We start from the raw sequence: 25,585 nt of genomic DNA, 5'->3' as shown, positions 1-25,585 counted from the left end.
TGAGTAAAGAGCATAAACATAGTGAGAGCCGTCACTAACCTTTCTCTAAATAGGCCTTGGGGGCCCAGTTGGGGTCCCCGTCAGAGTACGGGTCACTGTAGTGGACCACCGCAGCCTCCTCTTCCTCGTAGTCCACAGGTGGGGGAGGAGGAGGGGGAGACGGCTCCTCAAACACATTAATGTCCTCGAGGGGAGGCGGAGGAGGCGGGGCAGGGCTGTCTGTTACTGAGAAAGGACAGACAGATCGACAGAGTCAAAACAGATACTGGAGGGCATGAGATGTGTTTGCTCTTTTTAAAATGTTATCTCTCAGAGCAGCGTGTGTGCAAATGTTACACTTAAAAAATCCACTTTTTCTTTAAATATCGCCACTGTTCACGCTGGATCTGGTCAAAGTCAAAATGTTAAAGCAATCTGCCACGAGGCTTGAACGCGAGCATCTCCATGTAGAAGCAAACTGGGACAATATTTATCTATTTATCTTGATGATAAATAGATCTATTTATCTAATATTAATATTTATTAATATTATGTCAGCTAAACTGAAGAGCGTACACAGTGTTGATTTATTTTGTCTTTTTGGAGAACCATCGTGTTGACCAATAAAAAGCTTGGCCATCTTGTCACTGTTAAATGATACCACAGTCGATGTGTGTTCATTAAAATGTCCACTAGAGGGCACTTCAGGGTCCTTTTTACTGCACTAGTGTGACTAACTTTAGGAGCAGTCGAGGTTTCCAGTGACCACTGTGGATGATCTTAACAAGACCTCGTCAATGTAACACTCATGTTTATGTTCTTGTGTCTTAAGAGGATTTGAAAGCCTTTGAAGATGACCTATAGGAACCTTTTAATTTGACACTGTTTTGAAAAAGTCTTACATGGTGGGGCGGCACTTTTCTTAAAAGTACAACTTACATTTAGTTTACATAGTTAACCAATGTTAGCGCTGCTCGGATGTGTGCAGACAGTGCAGAGAGTTTAACTATGAAGACAGAGCACCTTCTGCAGGACAAAATACTTGCTGACACGATTTCTAAATCCCCCCCGAACCCCAAGCTTGGTGGTCTGGAAATCTGCCCTATAATATCTTGTGGCCAACATCTTGGTCTCGCTTTAATAGCCTCCTCTAAGTGGTTCAGGTTCAATCTTAGTTACTGAGAAAGTAATGGTGGCATTTTAAACTGACTCTTACTAAAGAGTCCCTTCTATTTCATTCAGAGAATGTGTTCATGTGTAGTACGCTTCTCTGTGTACTGTGGGCTTACTTCATTCTGCGTGGGGTCACACATGCACGAGGTGGTAAAACAGACGGATCAGTGTTTAAACCGAGGAGTGATTTTTTGACTTGTCTTTGAACCGTGTGTGTTTGTGATACAAGCATCCTCTGCTTTCTACCTACTTGACTCTGTAGAATTAAACAAACTGAGATAATGGACCAGACGACGTGTCTTTTTCCACTAGTCTCACAACTTTATATCCTTTTTAAACAATCAGGACTGAAAGTGCTTCAGCATTTACATTTCAGTCTGAACAAACACAGCTCAGCTTACTCAGGTTGGAAAGGAAATACTGTGTTTAACTGAACTGTACTGTTTAGAGGATACAACATTAAAATATGTTAACATATGCGATTGGGTTTTCTGCTTGTTTACTCAGTGCCGTCGTTTTTTATTGTCTTTCCTTTGCCTGCCGCCGGAGTCTTGCTGGTCATATTGACTTCACAGCTCTTCTGCTCTTTACAGACTAAGCCCTGTTTCTGCTGCTGAAACTTTCAAATGCATCGGTTCCTGTGTGCCAGACAGGCTCTGAAGCAGACCTGTAAAGGTAAAGCTTCCATGCTAACTATGGGCTGAACATCTAAAACCTGGTCTAATCTGCTCTTTGTCTGCCAGTGTGACTCATCACTCAGCCTGCGTTACGTTCGAGCAGACAAACACAGATCTCTACAGACAGGCGGGCGGGGAATCTGGACACGACAAAGGGTCACATTTTCTCTCTTCACTGGACAGACGGTGCAGGCTGCACGCCTTTCCGTGACGTGATCCATCACCATGGCTACAGACGAACATTTGAGGGGCATGTGATCCCTTTCAATGCCTAATACAGTGAAAGAGAAGGTGTGCCGAGTGGAGCGAGCCACAGACGAGATCATATGTGGCAGCAGGTGCACACGGAGACAACTTCAGAGCACTGTCGAGACGTGATTCATCTTCATAGAGCTTCACGCTGCTTTACAATTTTTGGGCCTAAAATATGAATTTATCTAAAAACAAATCTGTGATATATATCTTTTATAGCAGTGGTTCTCACCTGGTCTAGCCCAATGACCCACCAACAACTTCCTCGTGACAACTGTGACCACCATTTTTTCAACCAATCAGATGTATTGAATGATGAATAGTGCAGTTCAGACCTCAGATTGGACGAAACGTGACGGAACAAAGAGAAGGAACAAAACCAGCATGTTTAAGAGCACTTCAAAGACTTTTGGCACTTTTTTGATTTTTTACAGTCAAATGTTCACGACCATCTGAAAACAGCTCCGTGAACCACTTTTGGGTCCCGACCCACCAGTTGAGAACCACTGCTTTAAATGACCCTAAATACTTTAAAAGAACACATCAGTATATTCTTCAAAGATGAGAATAGATTATTCAATATGGATTAAGTTGGAACAGGGGGATGTATGAAGTTACATTAGCAGCTTCCATGCTGTTGATTGGCTGTTTAAAGATGTGTTCAAATGTTGTTGGTCGTCGTAGCTCTTCTCACTGGACGGACAGTCGGTATGAGATTTGTGAGGTATGTAACTGAAGACAGTGAATGTTTTGGTCCAGCCTCACCTACAGTCTGTATGTGGGGGAGTGAATGTGTCTGATTTAGAGGATGTTCAGAGTTTTTTTAAGAGTACATATCTTGAGGTCTTTGGCAGAATTGAGACAAAGTGAGTGTACACATTTGTGTAAAGAGTCGATTCCATCGTCCCATGCACGAGTGTACGTCTCTGTGCGGGTGTCTACTTACTGCTCTCCTGCATTCTGGCCACAAAGCCGGTCAGAGGGATCTGTGGGGTCAGCTGCACCATCGGAGGAGGAGGCGGAGGAGCCACAGACACTGGAGCAGCAACACCCAGAGCGGAAGACGAAGCAGCAGAGAGAGAGAGAGAGAGAGAGAGAGAGGTGGTGGACAGGGCAAGAAGATGATGAAATAAAGAAAACAGAGGGAATAAAGTCCAGATACAGAGGGAGAGAGAAAGAGGAAACAGAAAAACAAAAAAAGGCTTGTGAGTGAGCGACACAGAGCAGGAAGCATGAAACACGTTGTCAATCGGGGCTCTTCTGTGCTGAGTTTTTTCAAGCTGGACTAAAGAAGTGTTCATCTCATGGCAGTGTGAGAATCTATCAGAATCTGAAAAGCAAAGGATGTAGCTAGCGATAGGTTTGTGCTCTGGTGAAAAAGCTGCAAAGCGTTACAGAGAGCCCAAAACATCAGAGACATGAGGTACCGACTGAGCTGCCACATCTGTATCTCATCTGACCGGAAATTCATCAACTGCTGAATTATTGAGCTGTCTGGATCAGGTGTAACATTTGAGTTCAACCACGCCCTTCGTGTCCAGTCTGAGCAGACACATCTCCATCACTCTCTCCATTAGTTTCACTTCCTCGACGGAAAAGGGGAGATAAATGAAAACACATTCATTGACTAACCGGCAGACGTGATGTAACACGCTCTGACTCATGAATCACATGTAATGGAGAATATTCACGAGACGGTGATGTCTTATTCCAGCGTGCTCTCACCACAGAACCATGTCCGTCCGCAGGGATCACAGAGCTCCCTCGTGAAGGAGCTTTTTGTTCTGTGCTATTTCTCCTACACTCTGAAATCCAAACGCATCTCTCACTCTCGTGAAATTTCAACGAGGAGGCAACGCAGAGATCATATGATGTCCCAGTTTGAGTCCCCGGTGGAGGCAGCTCTACATCTCTGTCGTCTCAGACGAGACAGACAGCCTCCTCTCCCTCCGCCAACGCAGAGGTTTGTCCTTTGAGAGAAGCTATTAGAGGAGAACGGCTCAGAGTGATGCCTGCCAAAATAAATAATACTCTTCAGACAGACAATATGCATATGTCCTGGGTTTCCCCTTGTCTAACAGCAGTTTCCTGCCTGCCTGTCTCCTCCAGCTGACTGGCGCGATAATGTCATAACTCAATTAGAAATGTTAATGAAACAGTTTGCACAGCAGTGCTGAGGTGGGAAGGTTTCAGCAACCCTGACTTCAGTAATTATGGCTCATCCTTCATTTTCATTAGCCTCTGGAAGAGCAGGCTCCTGCATATCTCTCAGACCCAGAGGACAGTTTTTACCAGTTAACATAATTATGGATTATAGAGAACAAAAACTGACAAGTGCAGAGAATGGACGGCACAATAAAAACAAAAAGAGCTTCCACTATGCCTTGTATGGATCTAGGATGAGGTTTGCTCTGGTTTTACTGTTTCTACACGTCAACGCTTTAAGAACAGCACATGCTGAGACGCAGAGTCCTATCGATACGTAAACTGATCCTGTATTACCTGCGATCTGCTGGTAGGCCGGGCCGCCGTTGATGTGAGGCTGCTGGGAGGAGACTGAGGGTGCACGGCGATAGGTGCCGGTGGCCGACACCATGGAGGCCGAGGAGGTGGTGGAAGAGTTGTGACGGGAGATCTGGCGGGAGATGGTGCCGAACTGGGACATGGGGATGGGGCCCAAGCCGGGGCCCTGGGGCACAGAGGCCGAGGATGGTGCCACTGCAGCGGAGGGGGGGGGGAGGCGTTAAAGCTGTGGCCCAATAAGTCACTTTACATTTTTATATGGTATAAATATGAGCAGGAGTGCTGTTAGAGTATTTGCTAGCTTTGACTGTACTTCCTGGCAGAGGGAGAAGGACAATATGTTGCTCTTGGAATAAAATGTGCATTTAAAAGAAGTGATTTTAACAAACACTTCAGGTCCACAGACACACATTATAAAAAACTTTTATTCAGAAATACTCATTACCATCAATATACCTGTACCATATAACTGTACGTTTCTTCAAAGGCCTATAGCACATCTCCTTAAATTAGCCTGAGGTGAAGACGACGGCTTGTAAAGGCCTGTATATGAAGTGAAAGTGTATCAATGTTGCTTTCATTTGGTTGCATTATTTGTGGTATTCTATGGTATATGGTATCTATCTGTGGTATTTGCGGTATGTGGTATTGTAGTGTTACAGTCCGATATGTTTGACCTAAAGCCTCATGATTGAGTGGATTTCACATTTCTTAAGCAACAAAGTGTGCAGGATAAGAATGAAGCGACGGGGTCCAGAGATGTGTTCAACGGTGTAAACAGCTCCCACTGTGGACGCCTGTGGTGAGTGCTAAAGGTTACAGCAGCTGAGACTCACCTTGCCCCATGCTGGGAGGGGACGGGGTTGGAACGGCGAGGGGGATTCCAACTCCACTGCCTCCGCTGTTCTCCCTGCCGCCGCTCCCCCCGCTGCTGCCACTGAAAGAAACACACGGACAAATCACTACGACGACATGGGAGCCAATCCTTCATACATAATATATATTAGTGTTACTATGGTTACAGTCTTGTGAATATGCCGTGTTCACACGCGAGCATTGGGCCCAGATGTGGAAGAAGACGGACCAACAGCTGTTTAGGATGCAAGGGACAGAACCATGCTCCCTCTCCGGAGTAATCATGAACATATTATTATCACTTTGAATATGAAACGATGTTGTCGTCATCAGAACCATGTAAAGTCAGGTAACAGATGAAAGAATGTAAAAGCTTAAGCTGAAACGTCCTTTTGCCAAATTAAAAGCTTCTTCATGATCTTCACTCTGAGAATCGCTCGTCCAAGCAGACAGACACAGTTAGCAGCTTAATTAAACGTGTTCTGGCATACAGGCCTTACATCAAACAATGTTGATTAGAAGATCACTGTGATTTTTATTCATACTGGATTTATACTGTGCTGATGTAAATTCAGGTTACTGTATAAAAAGGCTTTAAGTACTAGATCTGTTTTAGGGGACAACAGCCTCACTCCTGTGTTAGGATAATGATCCCCCTCGTATCAAACATCAATATTTCAATAAGAGCAATTTGACTCACGGCTTCATGACTCTTAAAGGTAACGCCTGTGATATTATTATTATGAGTGATATTAACATCGCCCTTTTCACACTGCTTTTTCCATCACTAAGCTCAGCAGTCATCGTGTCTGTCTCTGTACATTCATGGCCGAACGACGTAATACTGGAGTCCCAGTATGTGAATTCAAATTGTGTTTTGGCGTTGTGGAAGCACGGCACAGTGGGAGCTTGTGACATGGCCACGACTGTTAGGGAGGTCCATTTGTGTGTGTGTGTGTGTGTGTGTGTGTGTGTGTGTGTGTGTGTGTCATGTAATTTCAATGCCTGTAGCCTGGTCAGGTGACCTGCTTGGCCAGAGACACACAGGTGTGTAGGGGGCGGGGCTAAGGTGAAGAAAGGCAGAGGGGAAAATGTTTGTGGGGATTTTGTTTTTTTGGCTTTGGTGGGGTGTGGACCGTTGAACGGTGAGAGAGAAGTGTTTTTCCGGATGAGGATCAGTGGATTCTTCATCAGTGGACTTTTTTTTGAGGTGAGGTGTTTCCTCCTGCACATGGGTGTCAAGCATGGGTTTTGGAGGACTGTAGAAGACTAACAGAGACCTCTATCTCCCCGGGGTCAGGAAGGAAGAAGGCTACCAGACCGGTGAGTACCAACCTAATGAACATTTTCTGTTCCTTATTTGTTTTGGATACTTTTTTCCACAGAATCAGACAAAGGAGGCAGTTCTGCCTGGATGGACTTTTTTTTTTTCTCATTAAAGGAGGACAGTATTTTCTTTTGGAAGAACAATTGAATGGGTTTGATTTTGTTGTTAAAGATGCCGATAAAGCGTGCATTTAATTTTCTCCATTGGTCTTTTAGAATTATTTTCAGCCAACAGGGTGGCTCTTTATTTTTGTTTCCCACATAATTTCTTAATTAAGGTCATAACGCAGTGGAATTATCGAGGGCAGTAAAATATAATAACTTTTACCTTAAAATATTAAATGTATTGTTATAAGCTATACATACAGTCACAGTCAGACATGCACACACACTCTGCGCTACACCGCTGGCTCAGTTGATCCTGACTCCCCTCTGTAACGTCTCTGTCCTCACAGAAGCATGAATACTGCAGTTTCACACGACAGTCTGAATTGGGCTCATGGTTTTACATGAAGTACTAAATCTTTGCTTGTTTCCAGTTATAAGAAGGGAGGGTCTTTGTCACCTGTGTGTCCGGGGCCTCTGGTTGAGCGAGGCTGTGCGTGCAGGGCTGTGCTGGCTGCCCAGTCGGGCCGGGCTGGTCATGTAGTCGTTGGGCACCACCGGAGGCTTCACTGGCTCCAAAGTCTTATAGGGAGTATTACGCCTGGATACAAAACATTTCATTATTATTGTTTCCTTGATGTGTTGAGCTCCTGATGTTATCGAACATCATTGTTCTATATAATGAAGACACTGTTAAAAACACATTTCCTTTTTGGCCTTGAAAAGGAAGAACAGATTATTCATTAACTCATTTATAAAGTTCATGTCAGTGCTCACCCAAGTGTACCACGACCAGCCATGGGGGGGCTCGGGGGTTTCTGTGTGGGGGGGTTGGTCCTGGAAATGGTCCCTCCTCGTCCCGCTGCATTGTTACCGTGTTGCTGGAGGAGTGACCACGAGTTAAAAAGTGAATGATGTATTCTCTGGTTGGCTTTACGTCTTTGTTTATAGTCAACAACCGTTAAGGCCGAGCAGACACGATGAACTCATAATGAGTAATCGAAAGTGGAATTTAGTTTTTAACGAGCATCAAATGAGAATCACTGAGTATCAGCTGAATGTGTCTCTGGAGAAACTGTGGATTTAAAACAGGACCCCAAACACTGAGTGGGTATCAGATGAAGATATACAAGAAACAGGAAGTGTTCATGAATGAATGCTGTACATGTCAAATAAAAGACTTTCTACATGAATCTAAACGTCTCGGGTTGAACTCACCGCTCCAACTTGAAGGTTCATTTATGATACTGTTTTGTTTTACTTTCAAATGACAGAAAGTTGTATCGGTTGCATGCATAAATTAAAGGGTTGGAGTTTGTTTTTTTTAAACTAAATGAAAAGGAGAGAAGGCTACCATGTCTTACCTTGGCCTTAAGCCACTGAGTGAAAGCAGGAAAAAGAGAGGACAGAAAACAGGACACGCTCATTGGTTAATTGTATAAAAAAAAGAGAGATTAGTGAGAGCAAGTGTGAAATTCAAGAATTAAATGAAACCTGAAAATAATGAAAACATTTGTATACACAGTTCATGAGAATGATGACGAAAAGGAGAGGTTGGACAAAATGACTTCTGTCATTCTGACAGAGGCTCTTCATGTCTGTGTTATCCAGTCTCCCCAGGTTACTTCTTTAATAAGTGACATCAGTCAAGGCCTTTTCAAATTCTGATTAGGAAAACAAAGTTGATGTGTTTACACTTAGTGTGTATTGGGTTTTTTTATCACATTAAAAAGCTTTCTCCTGTTTGTGCTAATGCTTATGTTTCATTCACTAGTTTGATCCTATTAATCCTCAGTTCCACCAAGCGGTCTCGTTCGGTTCAGTGAGGTTTCTATTTATAATTTTATAGGAGCTCCGCTGTCAAAGGTTGGAAGAAGGGATGCGTACTGTCCTATCTTTTTGGAGCCCTTCTGTCCACGGGTCCTTCTTCTTCTTCTTGGACATTTTACTTCATTAGTATCTGGCTCCACTGTGTTGGACTAACATGAAGTCACACTACCACACAGCTGTCTCCAACTCTTACCAAACAAGGTTATTGTGAAAACACAAGCAAGTTCAGGGTTTACCCTACCAAACTGAACCAAACTGAGCTGCTTGGTGGTTCGAAGGTTCGAATGAGGGAACGACTGATGTGGATTTTTTGGGGCCGATACTGATACTGGGGAGAGAAAAAAAACTGATATCGATAATATTGATAAAAACAAATCTAATCCCAAGAAAGCCTTTACAAATATATGAACTGGAAGAGCAGAGTGTTGTCTCATTGCATTTAAAACTGGCTACAATAATTCTGACATTACTGTACAACAAACACCATCTTCAGGAGTAGATGAAATACTTCTATATAATATAAGTCCCCCCCCTTTTTCCAATCAAAAAACCTGCCGACTGGAAATTCAATCCAAACAAGGTTTTTCCCACTACAGGGAAAGACAACAATGTTTGTGCCCCTTTGTGAGAAAACTGAAATAAAATGTCCCTTTTGATGAATTATACATCGTGAAACTTCTGCTCAACCCAGTGTGTTTGTGTGTTTGTCTGCAGCTCTGTCGCTTTTGTTACAGTTTAATCAGAAAGAGAGGCAGACAGCAGAAGTGCTGAAGCTACTGTACATGTATGTGCTTATTAACACAACATTAAACAAGACAGTACAGCATGGTGAGCTCATCAGTAACAGCAGTGAGGTGTACAGACTGTGTCACCCCAGTTACAGCCAGTAATGCCAGTAAAAGGTTGTAGTGGTGGTGAAGCAGGCTCATCAGTAAACGTGTGAATCGTCTCCGTGCTCCAGTCTGATCGCTCATCCGTCCTCGGGTGAGCTCCCCTGGAGGAGGCCATGAAAGGCAGAGGGGTGATGATAGGCTGCCAGCATGGAGTGCCAATGAGCTGCTATTTCCCACAAAGTGAACATCCAATAAACATGTAAACACACACAAAAGCAAAAACACGTGAACTCTGAACGGCTTCTAACAAAACTGTAGTTCTATTATTGTTTCCGATGAAGCAGTGGGTAAGAAGTGTTCTGAGGGACAATATTCAATATGATGCACATTTACAGTATGCACCAAGTCTCACACACACACACACACACACAGACGCACATGGCCAGACAGAAATCAGAGACAATTTAAAGTGAACCAAAGACTCTTAAGCTCACAGATGTCACAATCTAGTCTGTACTAAAATAACTTGTAATTGGAGGTGCTCCCTAAAGTCCTCATTTTACACGTCTATGCTCTTTAAAGCGTTTGCAGTATAAGCCTCTCTTCCACGTAGGTCGGGCTTAAAGAGGGAACAAAAAAAGGTTGCACACTTTATTTTCCACATCACCCTCCCTGATGGGCGCTGATTTCTGCAGAGCTGCATCATTTGCAGTATCCGTGAATGATGCTTCATTTGCATAGCGAGCTGTGCCAAAATCTGTCTCAGTGTGAGCCAGCTCTCAGAGGAGGAAACGGCAGCGTTTTGAATTTGAATCAGCGGATGTTTGAAAATCAGCAGACAGCCACTATCTCAACAGAGACAGACCGGGATGAAGAGGCCGAATCAAACACGGTGCGGAAATGTGTGTGACACCGGCAATCAATGCACAAAACTGTGTGTGTGTGTGTGTGTGTGTGTCGAGCGAAGAGGAAGCTCGTGTGGAGAGAGAATAAAAAATTGAAGAAAGAGTCGGAGAGAGGGTTGAGAGAATATTTTGCCACCGTTCAACCGGAGATGGGAGTGTGCGAGGAGCTCTCAAGCCAAAATCTCTCTCTCTCTTTGTCACACTCTGGATGCACACACAAACACACACTGTTTCATTCACTTCACATTCAGGAAGTTGTTACTGTGAATGAACAAAATCTCTGTCAATCAAATCTTTTTTGGCCACAGTCATCCGCGGACTAATCGTCTTTTCCCCCCCCGGTGTTGCACATGAAAGTGTTTCTGTGCTTCATTAACTAAAAGCCCGGCGTATTGATCGTCTGTAAGTGTGAGTAGATGTGTGCGTGGGAGTGAGTTATGAAAGCAGACAGCCAATGAGTGGCCAGGTGTGAACTAAGTACGTGTTTTCTTGACTTGCGAGATTGATGAACTCTGGAAATCGATTCCATTTATCACAGTGATGGGATTTAGCGTGAACAGTCTGGTTGTGGTGCGTTATGGAGCGAGATGAGATGACCTCTGTAAACGACCCTGTTAACTTTATTGGCCTTCATGCGAGTCCGTTTGGTTCACAGTAAAATGAACTCTGAGTGTTCATATTTCTTACTTTGACGCCGTGTCCCACATCATCCAGCAGTGTGTAGTCAATGGGCTTGCGGATGTAGCGCACAGGTCGCTCCATGTTGCCGGGGGCGATGATCTTGTGAGTGCGGGAGGTGTTCTTATTTGTTGTCAGGATGCCGATCTCGCGACGAGCCACTTTCTCCTTGTGAATATCCACAGTCTGCAAGGGGAGAGAAATGCAGGATGGGTACTTGAGTACAACTGAAGCATGTTGGGATGTCCAGGCTCATGTTAAAACACGACACTGTTCAGGCAACTGACGAGGACATTTTCTCTCATTTGAGCCGTTTACCATTCTTGCTTTGATGTCGGGTTTTCAACAGTTTTTCATCGTTTACGTTTCATTGTGCCACCAGCATTTTTAATGGGTCCCAAGTCTGGACTGCAGGCGAGCAGTAAGAAGGTCATTGTGCTGGATGATAGATAGTGATGGAGTGGTCAACACCTCCCTGTCTTTACTTCAGCCTCTCTGGGATGCACATTCAAACTGCATCATGTTTCTAACATGCAGCTCCTTTACTATGACATGTTCCATCAATAATTCGGCCTCATCCTTTTTTAATGATAGCATCAATGGAAACAGCTTTCTGATTATTAAAGAACAATGTGTCATTTTCCATTTTCAAAATGTGATATTTAGTCTTTGTGCCACGTTCAACAAAATATTATCTTTCAATGTTTTCAAATCATCACATTCTTGTTTCATTTACATTTTAACCGTGTCCCAATGATCGACTGATCTTGACCTTTTGAGCTCATGTTTACAGCGATCAGTAACAGCCCCCACAACATGTCTAATTCACACCAATTATTTCAAACATATTAAATGCATGAATAAAATGATGATAAGACTGTGTACCTGATCTTTGTCAGGAGAGGATGCAGAGAGGATCCTTCCCTATTACAGCCCAACATGAGGCTGCCTAACAACAATCCACATCTTAAACACACAAAGCCCTTAACAAAGTCCAACAAAGGGATTTATTACAATTACACAGACTAAATGATAACAAGGATCAACTCCAAACTGATGTAATCAAACAGGACGACACACACACACACACACACACACACACACACAGTCCCTGGCTGAGAGGCACTGGCCCTTTAAGCTCTGAGGCCAATCAGTGACTTCACCTGGGCTGGAGACAACAGGAAGTGAGAAGGGACAAACAGTACAGGACAACATACAGGCGTAACATACTTATTTATTTTTCAAGTGTCAAATCCAATGCAGACAAAGCCTTCAAAAACACCACGACACAAACGTGCAATAACAAATGGTAATGGTGTTTTTTCAGTCAAAACTCTGATTTCTTTATACCAAGTCTCTCAGCTGAACTTCTGCTGGCCTGCACCCTGGGGCCCATTTGACAGAGCCCTGCTTCAACCCCTCACAACAGAAGTGAGTGAACACAACAGTGACCTCCATCTCCACTGCAATTACAGTCATCATGGCTCACAGCACCCATTCACAGCAGGCTCTTTACGCACTGGCCTTCAGCTTATGAATGATAGATGACAGTGGATAGAGAGGGCGAGCTGAACGTCATGTGGAGGAATACAGGGGGGAATAGATGTCTTCAGTTAAAGAGTGTGGGTGTCATGAAGTCATGTGTGAGACTGGATAGATAGATAGATAGATAGATAGATAGATAGATAGATAGATAGATAGATAGATAGATAGATAGATAGATAGATAGATAGATAGATAGATAGATAGATAGATAGATAGATAGATAGATAGATAGATAGATAGATAGATAGATAGATCGATCGATAGATAGATAGATAGATAGATAGATAGATAGATAGATAGATAGATAGATAGATGTGTGTGGGTGTTAGAGGTGAAGACCTACAGTCTGTGTTTTTGTGATGTTGATCTTCGACTGTTAAACTCTGCGTCTAACCTGTCGTGTGAAAGCTCTATGTGAGGGATATATATAGAGAACATGCTGCTGGGCTCTTTTTTTAGAAAAGGAAATGTAAGTGACACGCCCCAACTTCAGCTGGGAAGTAAGAAATAGAGACACCGCCTACTTCCTGTCAGTGACAGGCGAGCAGAGGAGGAGCGCAGAGGAGAGAACTGAAGTCAGAGAGCTCAGACAGCTGGAGAAGACAGAGAGAAGGATGAACATGTCACACGGTCTCAGCGCTGAAGACAAGTCTGTAGATTTAAATTAGAAATTGTTTGACCCAATTCACAGCCCATCTCGCATCTGCACTTTAAAACCACCAAAGAAGCATCCAGAACCTTCTTTAACAAAGAGCAGCAGTGCTTCTGATCGGCAGCTGATGACTGGACCCTGTCGTCACTATTTCATCTTTTTTTGTTCACTGAAACTGAAGCTATCTGAGAGACACATCTAGATGTAATAACTGTAAGCTAATCATTGACAACAGACCTGTCCGCCCTTCCTGTGAGCGCTCGCTCTCATTCTCAGTGTAATCTCGTTTAGAAACATCTGGCGGTACGTTTCAGAGAGCAGAGGGAGCAGCTGTCGTTTCACATCTCTGTGTGTTTAGTAGGTTCTCCTGAAAACATCTGCACTGTGGTGATGATTAGTCTCTGCACTAAAGTTGAACATTTCTTTCACCCGTGTTGAAATATAATTGGCGAGATGTAACTGTGATGAAGGCTGCGTCGAGATTCAAAGGCGTGCCGGCAGATGTGTGACTTCATACGTCAATGATCTCATTGGTTTGGTTTGGCTTATTGCTTGGTAGCAATAACAAGTGGAAATAAACGTTCAGTTCTGAATGTTTATGTTCTCGTGTGACAGCTGTGTCTCTATCATTCCTTGAACTTCGGATAAAACATTTTTTTTTTAAATGGTGACACCTCCCTTTGATTTAAGAAGATATGATCAGTCAGAATGGAGGCACATATGGGTCACTCAGCTTGGAAGAACATTTTGAGAAAAAAAAGGAGCAGCTGAATCAAAGGGCAGACTGGCAGACTTGGGAAATGACTCGAGGGGAGGTTTTAAGTGTTTTGGGTCACATCAGAATCCCAAGCAATGGTTGCACTCTTGAACTTAAAGCACACACATGCAGGAGAAACCGTCTGTAACAGCCCCGCTTCAACTAAAACACACTGTTGTTTTCCATTTAGAAGCTAGCATTTCATGTATAATTTTGTGACAGCCTCCTCTGCTGCAGGCTCTATAATCCTGCAGAGATGGGACTTGGATTTGGCAGCAATGTTTGGCTACCTTCTCTCTCTATAATCCCCTTTTAACTCTTTCGAGCCGAGACAATTTGCAATGTGTGAGCCAGAAAAAAAAAATACTTGGCAACAACAAGGCAAGTGAAAATTCAATTTCTTGGACATGTCACTACCAGAATAATCAATTTAGCCTGGAGGACATGCTGTACCTGCAGAGATGGATGTTAAAGTGAATTCACTTTTCGAAAATGTTGGAGGCGAGTCCAATCCATCTGTGCCTGAGATATCTACTTTGAGAGGACTGCCTCACTAACCCCGATCGACGATGATACCTCAGTGAGAGCGAGTCGGAGCACTGGGGTTAGAAATTGGATGTGTCCTTCCGTTTGATCTCATACAGGTCTTTTATAAAAACGATGGGAGGAAACCATTCTTACTTACTGTAAATTGATTACCCATTTTTCCAAAGTTTATTGCGCAGAGATATCTTGATTTTTCACGTGTAACGCAGACTACATCAGGTACAACACAGTGCTCTGTGTTCAATGTTGCTGCAACACAGAAGTTGGACTTTCCAAATGCAAATCAGCTCACGCTCATTCTGAGTGATGTTTGAGTGTCCTCTGACCCTGCTGTGTACGAAGCCATCGATAACAGACTTCAGTAGATCTTCACCAAACTCTCCTCCATTCTGCAGCCTGTGGCGTAAAGCTGGAGCTAAATATATGCTAACCAGGCGAAAGAGCTGGCGTCAGGGTTTCACTTCATCCCTGACAGGCTTAATGAAGCGCACAGGGAGGAGACAGTCAGGGACATTCACTGGCTGACAGGAAGCGTGGCCGCATGAAGCGCACAGAGACATAGAGAGAGGACTGCTGATGAAGCAAGAGGGGCGGTGTGGAGGTTTGGCAGCTCCAGCATGATCTGTGCCCCCCCCCCCCCGTTTCTGTCTGTATATTCTGTGGGCACATATTGACATCATGACACAGACACACACTCCTCATTTGACAATCCTCATAATTACACCTGAACAGCCCTACATAGATGCTGTATATGTACATTCACATCATTGTCAACACAGTGACAGAAGATCCTGCAAATGTTCCACAGCAGGTGGATGTTGACCCGTGAGTGACCAGGTGTTTCTTCATTCTTCATGCAGACTGGGCACACTGTGTTACCTGTGAACAAACTGGTGTTGCTGATACAAAGGTAGAGCAACCATCTGCATCATAGTCTGAAGAGCACTAGGTTCATATGGGTTCAAGCAGATGGAAAAACCAAATGGCAAAACAAGATATGACATTTAGGAGTGACTGTTAGCAGCTCCATCACACCAGGAGTAGAAACAGGCAATCTGGGAAACTTCCAGTTAAATGGTTTTGACGGTTGGATTGTTTGTTGTTCGGGCCACTGAGGGTCATGTTCTGGTGCCTGACGTCGACAGCTCTTCTTTTAGGTTGCAAGGTCCTACAGAGTGCCACAACAAAGCTCCGCAGTCATATCTCCTTTTGCACTGTTTCACTGACTGTCTGCAACAGCGTGATATTGGTGCACCAGTGTGAGATTTTCATATTGAGTTTTTCTGTTGCGGAAACAAGCCAGACACAACATGTGAACACGCAGTGGAAGCATCTGACATTTGGTGATGATCCCGTCTCGCTCCACCTCAGAAGGCTAATCAGCGTTTGGAGGAGTTGTTCCTCTCATTAAGCCTTTGAGGTTTTACATTGAAGATAAGACATTAAAGGGCTGTGATTCATTCATAATCATTGTTAAACTGGGTTTTATATCAGAAAGAAAAAAGACAGAGATAAACATATTCAATCACTGTTGAAACGGTATCTACAGAGGCATGACTTGTGCGTACATTAGGGAAGGCACAGTTTAACTGACCGCCTGCTTCAGAAGTTAAAACAGAAAGAGGAGGAAGAGAATCATGTGAGTCGGCGGGGAGCGCAGCGTTGTGTGTGCACGTCTTACACGTGTATGTGGAGCTCGTGCTGTGCTTCTGCAACGCCAAGATGCAATGTGGATTGACCGTTGGGACACAGTTATTACGCCGTCCCAGTACAATGATGTGATGACAGCTGAGCTTAAAGCACTGAAATATGCCTTCAACATAGTATCGTCAAATGAAGTGTTTTTATTAGAGATGAGAACCTGGTGTTACCGCGACATGACTTTGAAAGCAAAGGCGAACATGGAACGTTCAAACCATCGTATATTAGAAATGGATGCCTTTGTTTGATACTGCCCTGACTATCAGCCATCTGTAGCTTACAGGTAGGTATGTGGAGTGTACCTGAGAGATGTGGTTGATGGACGACTCCATGCGCCGTAACTGTGACGCCTGGATGTCCAGCAGCTGCAGCACATTGTTGGCTAAGGCATTGATCTGGTAGGCCACACTGGCCAGAGACTGAGTGGTGTAGGCCTTGGTCTCCTCCAGGGCCTTCTTCTTATCTTGAGCCTGAGAGAGAGAGAGAGAGAGAGAGAGAGAGAGAGAGAGAGAGAGAGAGAGAGAGAGGGGTTGGGAAAGACAAAATACATGTCAGAAAATCAGTGGAAGGATGTGTGGGTGTTAGAAATGGAGAAGTTGGCAGAGAGAAGTAAGGTAAGCTGCAGAACACTCAGGAGCAAATGCTGCAGTCTTATTGTTCCTCTCCTCTCAGTCGTGTGAGCAGGGAGTGAACTGTATCTGACAGCCACATTCATACTCTCTGCTGCTCCTAAACTGAAAAGCTGTGCGAGGATCTCTTTCTCGGAGGGGAGGATGCCGTGGAATCAGAGCAGCCTGGACTTGGACAACATAACTAACCAAATAGCTAAGATGGACGACAGGGGACAGGTGCATGGTGGGAACTCAGGGAGCCCTGTGAGCAGGAATGCCAAGACATTTCACAGGATCTAAAATCTCCAACCCGGCTGCGCAAACCATCTGTTTCTGGAGGCCTTTGAACAGCGAAGGGACTGAATGAACATATTTATAGTTTAGAAACAAAACAGGGAAAACGAGGCTGCCCGGAGAAGCTCTCCAACACGGGACAAATCATTATGGTGGCTTTAGTTTCTATCAAAACATTCTTCAGAGTCATTTTCTAGCACAAAAAGAAATGATCAAGAAATGCTAATCCTTTTAGCTTGTTTTATGCTATGACCTGTAAACGTTTACTCTTACACTATTATCTATATTTGTTGCCATAGACGGTACATCACATTTAACAGTAGCCTTTTGGTCTGTTTCCTAAATGTTTAGCTGATCACTGAAGTGATTTTAGTCTTAAGTCAGAATATGATTTCGCTGAAGGGAAAAAAGAAAGATACAGCTGTTGTGTCACTATTTTAAATCCTGATAACCTACAGTACATCTTGGCACATTGCAGTTCTGTGAATTTAACGTAACGTGAAACTGTAATGCATGAATGTGCTGTCTTGCCTTTGATGTACAGCTTGAGTTTAGGGAGTAAAACATGTTTGTCTAATAACCAGTCCTGAGTTGAATGAGTTAGATTTGTATCATAGATATGTTTGATGAATAACATGGCTAAGAAAACAAAAAAAGAAAAAAAGCACAGATGGGATACCGTGCCCCCCAGTGTATTATGTTATGTGCCAAATTACACTGCCTGACATCCTGCTTCAGCATTACGAGGCAACGTGTATCATCTCGGGTGTTGTTTTAACCCTTTACTCATTGCTCATTGAAATACTTTGAAATTAAAATATTGAACCTCCGAGTGTTATTCAGGGACATAACAGAACTTTATTTCTCTTATAACATTTTTCAAAAATTGTAAGTGTAATAAACATTGACAAAGTTACCATATTTGGCTAAAATGCCACAATAGCAGGATCAGTGGCGTAGGGTGATCTCTTCTGATTGGCTGAGTGAGGATCACATGCTTCTCGACCTTACTGAGGTGCAGAAGGCTGGCCATATGTGATGTTAGTGGAAACTACCAAAAATAGTCACTTGCCCTATAAAGGGTTAAATTTGTGGCCCAGATATGACGATGTATTCCCAACCTCAGGCAGGAAGACAAACAGGGCTTTTAAAAATGTCAAACTCTTCCTATCAAAGTGCTCATATCCATCATCGTACTTTTTTGTGCCTGTTGAGTTTCAAGGCTCTAATCTAGTTTGCCATCGATTCTGGGGGGAAACAAATACTTCTGCTACAACTGAACAGCTGTAAACAAACCAGTGAGGTGGATGTGAGTGGTAACCATGACACCACTTCACAGCAGGACCACCTGCACCTCCATTATCCGACGCAGATGTCTGCTGAGTGCTGCAGGCTGGGTCCACCCGTGTGGACCTTAGACTGCCTGTTTGTCCAACATGGAGTCAGACGGCAAGAACAGCGTGCTAACTGCGCACTATCCAAGAGACGGGCAGTCGCAGCGTAACTTTAAACAAAAGGAAATGCAGAGTCACATTTGACTATTTTCTTCAGCCGCTGTGACGAGTCGACTGTGTTCCCCTGTGCTGTTCATCTCTTCCCCCCTCCTGGTGTCTTCAGCTCTTTGCAGGTGAAGCGGCTGAGAGAGGCTTCTGGTGTGCGGACTGCCGTGCCTCTGAGTCTGTGATGGTGTGTTGTCTTGTTGGGTTTGTTTTCGTCATGATTTAGTTATTATAAAGCCCGGAGTTTCGCCTTCGTGTTTGATGTGCTTGATTGAGGTGAATTGTGGGTAACTGGTAGCCCCACAGGGCGTTACATCACTAACACACAAAGATGTAATGAAGCGGTACATAGACAATAAGAAAAGACATGCTGCATATACACAGAGTTATCTCTTTAAAGCAGGCTTACACATAAACAAGAGTTAAAAACCTGTGAACTGAGATTTAAACAGAAGTTCATCTTCCAACAGAATGAAACTTAATAATCTACATTTACAAGGACCTCACTCCCTCATTGTCTCCTGCTTTGAGATATGATGGTTAACATCAGCAGAACGTACCTTCACAAAGCACTCAAAGAAGACTCTTGTGAGATCGTGTCACAGTGAGCTCCAGGTCTGATAGTGAAATAGTACGAGGCTCATGAGTCATGAATGGAGCAGCCGTGAGTCAGAGAGGTACCATGTGAGTTTCCCCCCCCCCCCCCTCCCGGGGGTTTCAGGGGGTCAGATGACTCTTCTCACTCTTCTGACTACACATACTGAAGGACGGAGAAGCTGCTTCTCTTAGTTCAAGGATAAACATTTCGAATTCAGAAAGACAACAACAAGCAGTGAGGAAGAGCATAAAAGCGTTTGGGGAAAATTCAAGACAGGACGCGACAGACGATGAACAAAGAGAACACAATTAGTGTCGTCTTCGATTCGAGAACAAAAAACAGACCTTTTCAATAGGCAATGAATATTCAGTCATGTCCTGCAGACTCTTTCACACTGTTTGAATTGCACAATGTTGGCAACGATTCAGCTCTGAAATCTGACTTTGATATCCTATAAAACTATCAATCAATAAACTATAAGAGGTTGTAATTCTTTAAATTCAATCTTATGAAAAGTGGTTACTAAAAGGGATTGAGTTTTGACAACCTCTAAAAGTCAATGGGGATTTTGAATGTGTTTGTGTTTAGACACCTGAAATAAGGTCTGTGGTTAACACAAGCTGAAGAGATGTTGATGTTTTGTTAGACGAGCAAAACTACGTTAGCTAAGACCCCACTTGTGACTTTTACATTTTTTACGCGACCTTTAAACGGCGGTTGCTAACGAGTAGCTAACTGAAACTACAGTGGTTGTCACAGACATTAAACGTCATCATGCCGGGAACTCTCTCACTAATCCTCCTTACAGTTTCTAGTCATGTTTTTCAGTGCTCTTGCAAATATTAGGTTAATAAACAACTTATTAAGCTAACGTTTAGCTAGCTTGTGAAATTCGCTGATTAGATCGATGAAGCATAACGGTCGTGACGTCATTATAAATCGACCGCGGTGTAGTTCGCTAGCGCATAACGTTAGCTTTTTACTTCTCTCGGCTGCATTAACTCTTCAAACTTCATATACCGTAAATTCCGTACTATTGAGCGCACCTGGATATAAGCCGCACCGGCTAAAAATAGGTAGAAAAATGTATTTGTACATATATAAGCCGCACTTGATTATAAGCCGCAGGTGTCCACGTTATAACAAGAGCTATTTACACAGAAAGACGTGACACAAAGACATTTTTTTAACTTTTAATGAAATACGTACTACTGGTAACATCCGCAAATATGAAGTCTACTGTAAATCCTTTATCAAACAGTGTCTGTAACGCGGCTGATGAAAAAGATTACCGTAATATATTTCACAGGAAAAAGTCCATCCATTCACTGCCTCAGAATGACTTCATTACTCACTTCCTCAGTCTCTGTTGTCGCTGTCAGTGTCATCTTAACGTGCAGCAGCTCTGTTAGCTTCTTTGACAGCCAGGTCGATCGCCTTTAACTTGAAAGCTGCATCATATGTATTTCTCCATGTGTTTTCCATGATGAGGGTGCATGCATGAAGCGCAAAATGACTGATATTAAGATCCGACGTGACGAAGTCAAATGTTTTTGCGGCACAAGCTCATTGTCCCGCAAGAAAAATCCATAAATAAGCCGCATCGTTTTAAAAGCTGCAGTGTTAAAAACCGCGACAAAAAGTAGCGGCTTATAGTCCGAAATTTACGGTAAATGATGTTCATCTGTAAAGATTATCCCGCTGAACAAGACAGCAACGCGTCAGAAACGTGTGTTTGACACAGAGTTTATTTTCAGCAATGATCTAAAATCCAATTCAAAAATCCCATAGACCAATTTTCGTAGGAACCACCGGCGCCATTTTTTCGGGTTGGCCTACAAAAATACGTCATTACTACACCAGTCTATAAATGCTGCTGAAAGGTTTCAGCTCAATAATACTGACGCTGCTCATTGTTCTGAGCTTGTTCAGATGATACTCACTTAAAGCATTAAAAGACAATAGAGCGGATTAGATAGAGCAACAGCACAAAGATGGGTTGCTGAAAGTTGGGGGAAAAGACATCTGATAAAACGTCTTCTCATGCACGGTCAGTAAAGGACAAACTTCATACTGGATCAGAACGTAGCCCAGCGCTCACAATCTCACACTGACAGCGAAGGCCCGTTTCTATCAGCAGCACTAAAGATATCCTCCAAAGAGATGCTATTTTAGACGCAAAGGCCCAAAGAAAAGTGCCAACAAAGCTTCTTTCACGCAGCGCATCATAGTGGAGGTGACGTTTCATTCAAACGGCTCATTTCAAACATCTCATCCAAAAATAAAACGATCCACTTCTCCCTCCAGAGTAGATTTACACGTCTGTGTAACGTGTTGTTGTGTGACAGTTTGCTGATTGTGTGACTACAAAAACTGAATTTCTAAATGATAACCTCACACCATTATGACGATCTGTCACATCAACACAACCAGGTATTATTCTAAGTCCAGGCTGAAGGAGACTTTTTGATGATATAATATATATTGTACTGTATATTTAATGCTACAGTAGAACATGTGAATATCAGCTGCTCAGCCTCCTCACTGTGTATTCCTTGTTGTGCGCAGGAAACGTGCGCATGTGCATGCAGCTAACGTTGTTCATGTCCCTGAAGAGATCTTGATTCAGGAGCAGCAGCATGCATCTTCATATTCCAGCCAATATTCTCCATACTGCAGCAGAGAGATCGGCCCAGTACAGATCAGAGAACCAGCAGTGACGGGGGATGGAGAGCATCAAACTGTCTCAGCTCAAAAACACATGAAGACACAACCTGAGGCTGTAAATTATATGGCTTTCTGTTTCACAACATTTTCAAAGTCAAATAAGCGTCACCGACTCTGAGAAGTAGATTTTTTTTTTTTAAGTAATTAATGGAGACACGTTTTTCATGACTTCAGAAGATGTGGTGCATTAAAGTGCTCATCAGAGTGATTACCTCACAATAAAGGGAAGCAACAGAATAAGAGCTGTTGAATCGTACGTGTCTTATATTAAACATCATGAAGCCCACAATGCACTGCTGCTAGTACTACTGGTTTCACCACGACGGGGGTTAATGTGATAAACCCCCCCAGCAGACAAACATATTTCTGTCATACTTTCTATCTTATTTCTTATTTCAGTTTGTTTTTCGCTCTTGATGGACGGTGACTTAAAAGACACAGCAGTCAGTAAATCTGATTTGAACATGTCTCTTGTCCATTTCAAAGACTTCACATATGTGTTTCTATCTGATCTTTACTCGGGTTGGCTGTCACTACTTATTGCCTCTATCAATTGGATTCTGATTCACAGAGTCCTAATTCCATTCGATTCCTGATTGGATTTGATTTGATATCTGAGCAGCCAGTGCAGCCTGAAACAGACGTCAGGGCCTGAAGAAGAACTGATTTGAATGGATGGGGGGGGGGGGGGGGATATAGCCGATTAAAAGATTGATTTGTGGACTTTATGCATCGATCATTTAAATGAAAATCGATTTAAATCCGAAAATTTAGACTCCTCAAACCCAGCCCGAATCTTAAATGATTTATGAATCCAAACATGAATTAAAAATGAAACATTTTTAATTACAGTGTTAAGAACATTTGGATTAAATTCATGTCCTTGATTTTATCCATAAGTTAACAAACTATGTTGAACACTTCAGTTCAGATGATTACACTGCACTGAAATTATCTTATAATCATTTAAGGTAAAAGCTTGACTTCAGGGCACACGGACTGTTTTCTCTGTAGTGATCAGAGGACACGACGACACATTTAGCACGTCGAGCTGTTTATGCGTGTCAGAGTCAAGGCGTGCGTTCAAGCAGTGTAACCTACATTGCATTTGTGATGACAACCAGGGCGATGTGATCTGACGTGTTATTGTAACGGCACAACTGTGGTCTTCCTCAGCACCACAGTCAGAAAATTAGAGCACAGCGGGGACTCTGGTGTGTCGATCGCACCAGACCATTGAACTCAGTGACGGTCTGCGTTGTCAGCTCACACTCTCACCCACACTCAGTACACTTGACTAGTCAGGAACATTAACAGGGTGATGATGAGGTTTCTCATGAGTAACTTTAAATGAAGGAAATCCCCCCGTTAAGGTTTGAATATTTTATGGGGCAATGGATCTTTGTGATTTTCTCTGGAGGAAGTCTCCCCGTTATAAATGTTCCTAAACCATTTTCCTTCCCCATGTCAGATAATTAAACCCGATACTGAGTGTGACCAATTATCAGTCCCAGATAATATTATTACAGTAGTATTTGAACAGCTGCATACTACTGACTCTGCATGGCTCTGATCTGTCTCATATAATTCATGATTTAGCTCTGGTTAAAACCCTACAAAAATTCATTTTGTGAACTAATGCCAAAGCTTTATTTTATCATCTTACGGACACAGTCATGACTGAAATACAACATTAAATATAGATCAAGAAATGAAAGATTTTGATTTTTAAAATTTGCCAGTGCTGAATCTTACATGTTTGGCTTCATAGAAAGAATTCCAGATACAAAAAAAACATTTAATGAATACATGTGCAGCTGTTGGACGTATAAAGAACTAAATGACATTACATAAGTGATTTACAGATTGAGAACAGCCCATTCAATGAAAATCACAAAATAACAAGTACCCTTAACATGCAGCATCCTCTGAAGTATGTACCAAATATGGGAAATCAGTGCTTGTGATACCTGATTTAACAATCTGTCTTTGCAACCACACCTTATTCTAACCTGCATGGGTATTTGATTGTAGGCAAATCATGAATGAACATGCTCCTCGTCAGCACTGTGTTAGTATGCATATGGTATCTACATCATGAGTAGATTGACCTCACAGCGACATCCTAACATGACTTGTAATTTCCCTTACAGTCTAAAAAAAGATCTCACAGATAAGAGATGTTTGGAATCTGTGTTAATATATAATACAAATGTTTTAAACCCTTATAAAGCGTTATAACAGTAATCATCGTGTCCAGTTAGTTTGTAGTGACTAAGCTTTCCTTTTCTTTTTCTTGTCTAAAAACATGTACACGTAATATGACTGAGAGCCTTCTTTATATGATAATGTTATTTATGACATTTTAATTACCAATGTGGCTTTTCGTACATTTCCTTTACCATTTCTTCCATTTACAGCATTCATGTGAGATACAGGTATGTGATGTGCGTCCTTTTAAAAAGACTGAATCAGTATATCAAATGTGAACATGCATGAAAATATGTTGGGTTTTTTTCATCTTCTGTCACAGGTACATATGAGAGCATGCAGTCAGTATTAAATCATTGGTCATAACAACGACACACCCTCTGATCCCCCCCACCCCCCCCCCCCCACCCCCTTCCCCCCAGCAGCTTTCTTCTGATCCAGTGTCGCCTTTTAAATGTGAACGGACTGGTCGACACCAGGAAACCATGAAACACGGCCATAGAGCCGCAGATGAGTCTAAATACCGGGATATAAAGACCACTCCGTGTGGTCCTCAGTGGGTTTTATGTTCCCTTTCGTTACGACCAGCATTTCCTGTCCCTGTGGTTTCACTTGTACTACAACACACCGCAGACACGACGGAGATAACTCACACATTCACCACATTTATCGACCTTTAAGCTCCTCTTACCTGAACATAATTGTTCTCACAGTACTCCGCAACCCGGGACAGGTTCTGGTAGCTTTCCACGAGGGCTCTTTTACCGGCAGGGATTTCCTCCTCTAATAGCATTTGTAGCTCTGCCATCTTACATCCCTTTGCATGTCTCTCCTCTCCGAGGCGAGGCGGTGATGCTGTGCTGCTGTGGAGCTGAGTGAGGGGCTCCCCCGCCTGGCACTGTGGGGCCGCTGCTCTCTGATTCAACCAGTCTGTGACAAATGGCAGCTACGTTATCAACGGAAGCCGATGATTGGCTGAGAGACCGAGGAAGAAGCTCAGTGGACCAATTACATATTAGCGTGATGATGACGTTTCAGTCCGTTAAAGAAAAAAGGGGAAATAAGATTGCGATAACGAAGAAGAAAGTGTGATTAAAACATTTAATAATAAGAAGATTAATGTATTTTATATGACAAAATGTTTGTATAACTCATTTTGACATTCTTAAAACAAAACTTTTTAAATTTAGCACTAAATGTTGCATGTTCATAAAACACATTTTTATTTTCTTTTATATATTCTCTATAAATAATTTACATTAATCTAGTTTTTTCAATTTCCACCAAAAAATGAAAATTAAGCCAACA

At 42.8% G+C, this 25,585-nt stretch overlaps 1 protein-coding gene across 2 annotated transcripts in view; it reads right to left on the bottom strand.

Moving 5' to 3' along the window:
- The window catches only part of LOC306827528 (abl interactor 1-like), a 28,189-nt gene extending 2,975 nt beyond the window's left edge, over positions 1–25,214 (bottom strand). Inside the window, exons 1-10 of one of the 2 annotated variants that reach the window (XM_079349417.1) lie at positions 24,969–25,214; positions 16,640–16,807; positions 11,146–11,322; positions 8,255–8,269; positions 7,668–7,771; positions 7,351–7,491; positions 5,441–5,541; positions 4,584–4,799; positions 3,028–3,117; positions 40–225 (exon numbers count right to left, since the gene is read on the bottom strand). In XM_079349417.1, the coding sequence (XP_079205543.1) occupies positions 40–225; positions 3,028–3,117; positions 4,584–4,799; positions 5,441–5,541; positions 7,351–7,491; positions 7,668–7,771; positions 8,255–8,269; positions 11,146–11,322; positions 16,640–16,807; positions 24,969–25,085 (1,315 nt within the window). In that variant the 5' untranslated portion in view covers positions 25,086–25,214. The remainder of the gene's footprint in view (positions 1–39; positions 226–3,027; positions 3,118–4,583; positions 4,800–5,440; positions 5,542–7,350; positions 7,492–7,667; positions 7,772–8,254; positions 8,270–11,145; positions 11,323–16,639; positions 16,808–24,968) is intronic. The other variant, XM_079349418.1, reaches the window with a different exon arrangement.
- Between the last annotated feature and the right edge of the window lie 371 nt (positions 25,215–25,585).

This window comes from Symphodus melops (genome assembly GCF_947650265.1).
Source record: "Symphodus melops genome assembly, chromosome: 7".
Lineage (NCBI taxonomy): Eukaryota > Metazoa > Chordata > Actinopteri > Labriformes > Labridae > Symphodus > Symphodus melops.
This window is presented reverse-complemented; position numbering and strand designations above follow the sequence as displayed.